The following is a 734-nucleotide window of genomic DNA, read 5'->3' on the forward strand; positions in this document are numbered from 1 at the left end:
AAAGATGAAAATGATAAAGTGATTGAAGGTACAACTTCATATGTAGAAACATGGAAAGAATTAGAAAAATTAGTAGAAGAAGGTTTATTAAAATCCATTGGATTGTCAAATTTTAATAAGAGACAAATTGAAGATATTCTGAGAATTGCTAAAATTAAACCTGTTACAAATCAAGTAAATGATTATCCAATTTTTATGAATTGTATTAGAAGTACTATTACACAAATCACAAAATATGTTTAGGTTGAATGCCATCCATACTTAAACCAAAAGAAATTAAAAGAATTTTGTGAATCCCATGGTATATATTTAACAGCTTACAGTCCTCTTGGATCTCCAGATAGACCTTGGGCTAAACCAGATGATCCTTCACTTATGGATGATCCAAAAATTATTGCAATTGCCAACAAATATAAAAAAAGTCCAGCCCAAATTCTCATTAGGTATCAGGTTCAAAGAGGAGTTATAGTTATTCCAAAATCTGTGACTAAAAGTCGTATTGAATCAAACTTTGACATTTGGGATTTTATGTTAGAACAAACAGATATGGACTTAATTGATACATTTAATTGTAATGGTCGTGTTTGCCATTTAATATGGTAATGTAGTAATATTTTAATAGTTATCAATTATATTACTGAGAGTAATATTAATTATAATTAACGTTTTAGGAATAAACATATGAAGGATTATCCATTCAATGATGAATTTTAAGTGCACTGCATTCGTCAAAT

General features: G+C 28.1%; 1 protein-coding gene across 1 annotated transcript; it reads left to right on the forward strand.

Moving 5' to 3' along the window:
- Window positions 1-3: 3 nt before the first annotated feature.
- LOC126910182 (aldo-keto reductase family 1 member B10-like) lies at window positions 4-734 on the forward strand (the record flags this gene model as incomplete). The annotated part of the gene is made up of 3 exons (XM_050692554.1): window positions 4-174; window positions 244-599; window positions 672-734. Coding segments are annotated over 3 exons (570 nt in total), but the record flags the coding sequence as incomplete, so codon positions are not given.

Source organism: Daktulosphaira vitifoliae, unplaced genomic scaffold (assembly GCF_025091365.1).
Source record: "Daktulosphaira vitifoliae isolate Bord-2020 unplaced genomic scaffold, ASM2509136v1 Scaffold_6026, whole genome shotgun sequence".
In the NCBI taxonomy this organism is placed as follows: Eukaryota; Metazoa; Arthropoda; class Insecta; order Hemiptera; family Phylloxeridae; genus Daktulosphaira; species Daktulosphaira vitifoliae.